At 67.7% G+C, this 1317-nt stretch overlaps 1 protein-coding gene across 1 annotated transcript in view; it reads left to right on the top strand.

The window, feature by feature from the left end:
• Nucleotides 1-1317, top strand: part of BIN1 (bridging integrator 1) — a 38587-nt gene that overhangs the window by 22929 nt on the left and 14341 nt on the right. The window contains exons 8-9 of the mRNA XM_014549644.1: nucleotides 924-1009; nucleotides 1192-1267. Of these exons, the coding sequence (XP_014405130.1) occupies nucleotides 924-1009; nucleotides 1192-1267 (162 nt within the window). The remainder of the gene's footprint in view (nucleotides 1-923; nucleotides 1010-1191; nucleotides 1268-1317) is intronic.

The raw sequence follows: 1317 nt of genomic DNA, 5'->3' as shown, positions 1-1317 counted from the left end.
CGGCCTGTGGGCTCGGGACCCTGGTGCTTTGTCCCGATGCGGCATTCCAGCCAGACGCTGCCTTTGTCAGAGGCCTGAGAACAGAGGCTGCTGCGGGAAGTGGTCCTGGGTGGAGCCTGCCCCGCTCCTGGGCAGGGACTCAGACCGCGTCCCAGTCACCCCGAGTCACTGTTTCCAGCAGGGCCTCCAGGAGAGCTGGCAGAGCCCTCCAGGCAGGGTCTGGTGACGGCCCTGCACCTTTGGGGCGCTGCTGCTGCATTCCCCCATTCGGCTCTGCCTGGGGCCCAGCACCACTGCGGGGTGCAAGGGTGGAAGGCACCGTGTGCCCAGGGCAGGTGGGGGCTCGGAGCAGGCTCAGGCACCCTGCCAGCTGCCCAGCTCTGTGCTCCCGGGGCCCTGGCCTCCATCTGGGTGCACAGGTGACAGAGGAGAGGATGTAGGGGTGGGGGGTGGGAAAGACTGTTGGGGAGGTGAAATGCAGGCTGGGGGCTGAGGCTGAGTAGAGGCGCCTTGAGAAAGGGGGCAAGGGATCCTGTGAGGGGACAGCAGGGCCCAGAGAGCTGGGCAGCAGGCTGACGCCGAGCCTCAGGGGCTCACATAGGGGGCAGGTCCCCGTGGCTGAGTCCTGTGCCCCAGCACCTGGCCCGTGCCGGTGCCTTCTTATTGTGCCCTACTCACCCCTCGTCTCCCTCCTGGTCCCCCTGGCAGGAGAGGGGTTCCCTTTGCCATGGCTGCTCCGCTCCCTCAGAGGGCCTGGCACTGGGTCCTGGGGGCTGCGAGGGTGGGGCTGCCCGGTCCCACCCCCCTTGCCCAGAGCCCTGTCTGAGCTCGCTGGGCGGGAGGTTGGAGAGCAGGTCTGGGGTGGCCTGGCCTGGCCTCGCTGGCTGGATGGGCGGCAGAAGCAACGACTGTCCTGCCTGCAGGCCGAGGAGGAGCTCGTCAAAGCGCAGAAGGTGTTCGAGGAGATGAACGTGGACCTGCAGGAGGAGCTGCCGTCCCTGTGGAACAGGTGAGGGGGAGGCGGTGCGGCCCCTCGCCTCCTTCCACGCTGCACAGCTGTGCCCGTGCCTGTCGGGGTGCGCCCTCGGGGCCGTGTCTCAGGTGAGGGTGGAGTGGGCAGCGTGTCTGTGCTCTCTCCTGGTTGCCCACCCTGACCTGCGTGTTGGTTTTGTCTCCTCCCTCCCCCTGCAGCCGTGTCGGTTTCTACGTCAACACGTTTCAGAGCATCGCAGGCCTGGAGGAGAACTTCCACAGGGAGATGAGTAAGGTGGGTGGGGCGTGCCGCCCAGGGCCGGCAGAGGGCAGGGTGGGAGCCCC

The sequence above is a fragment of the Myotis brandtii genome, unplaced genomic scaffold, assembly GCF_000412655.1.
Source record: "Myotis brandtii unplaced genomic scaffold, ASM41265v1 scaffold563, whole genome shotgun sequence".
In the NCBI taxonomy this organism is placed as follows: Eukaryota; Metazoa; Chordata; class Mammalia; order Chiroptera; family Vespertilionidae; genus Myotis; species Myotis brandtii.
The sequence above is the reverse complement of the archived record's forward strand: the minus strand, read 5'-3'. Positions and strand labels throughout refer to the sequence as shown.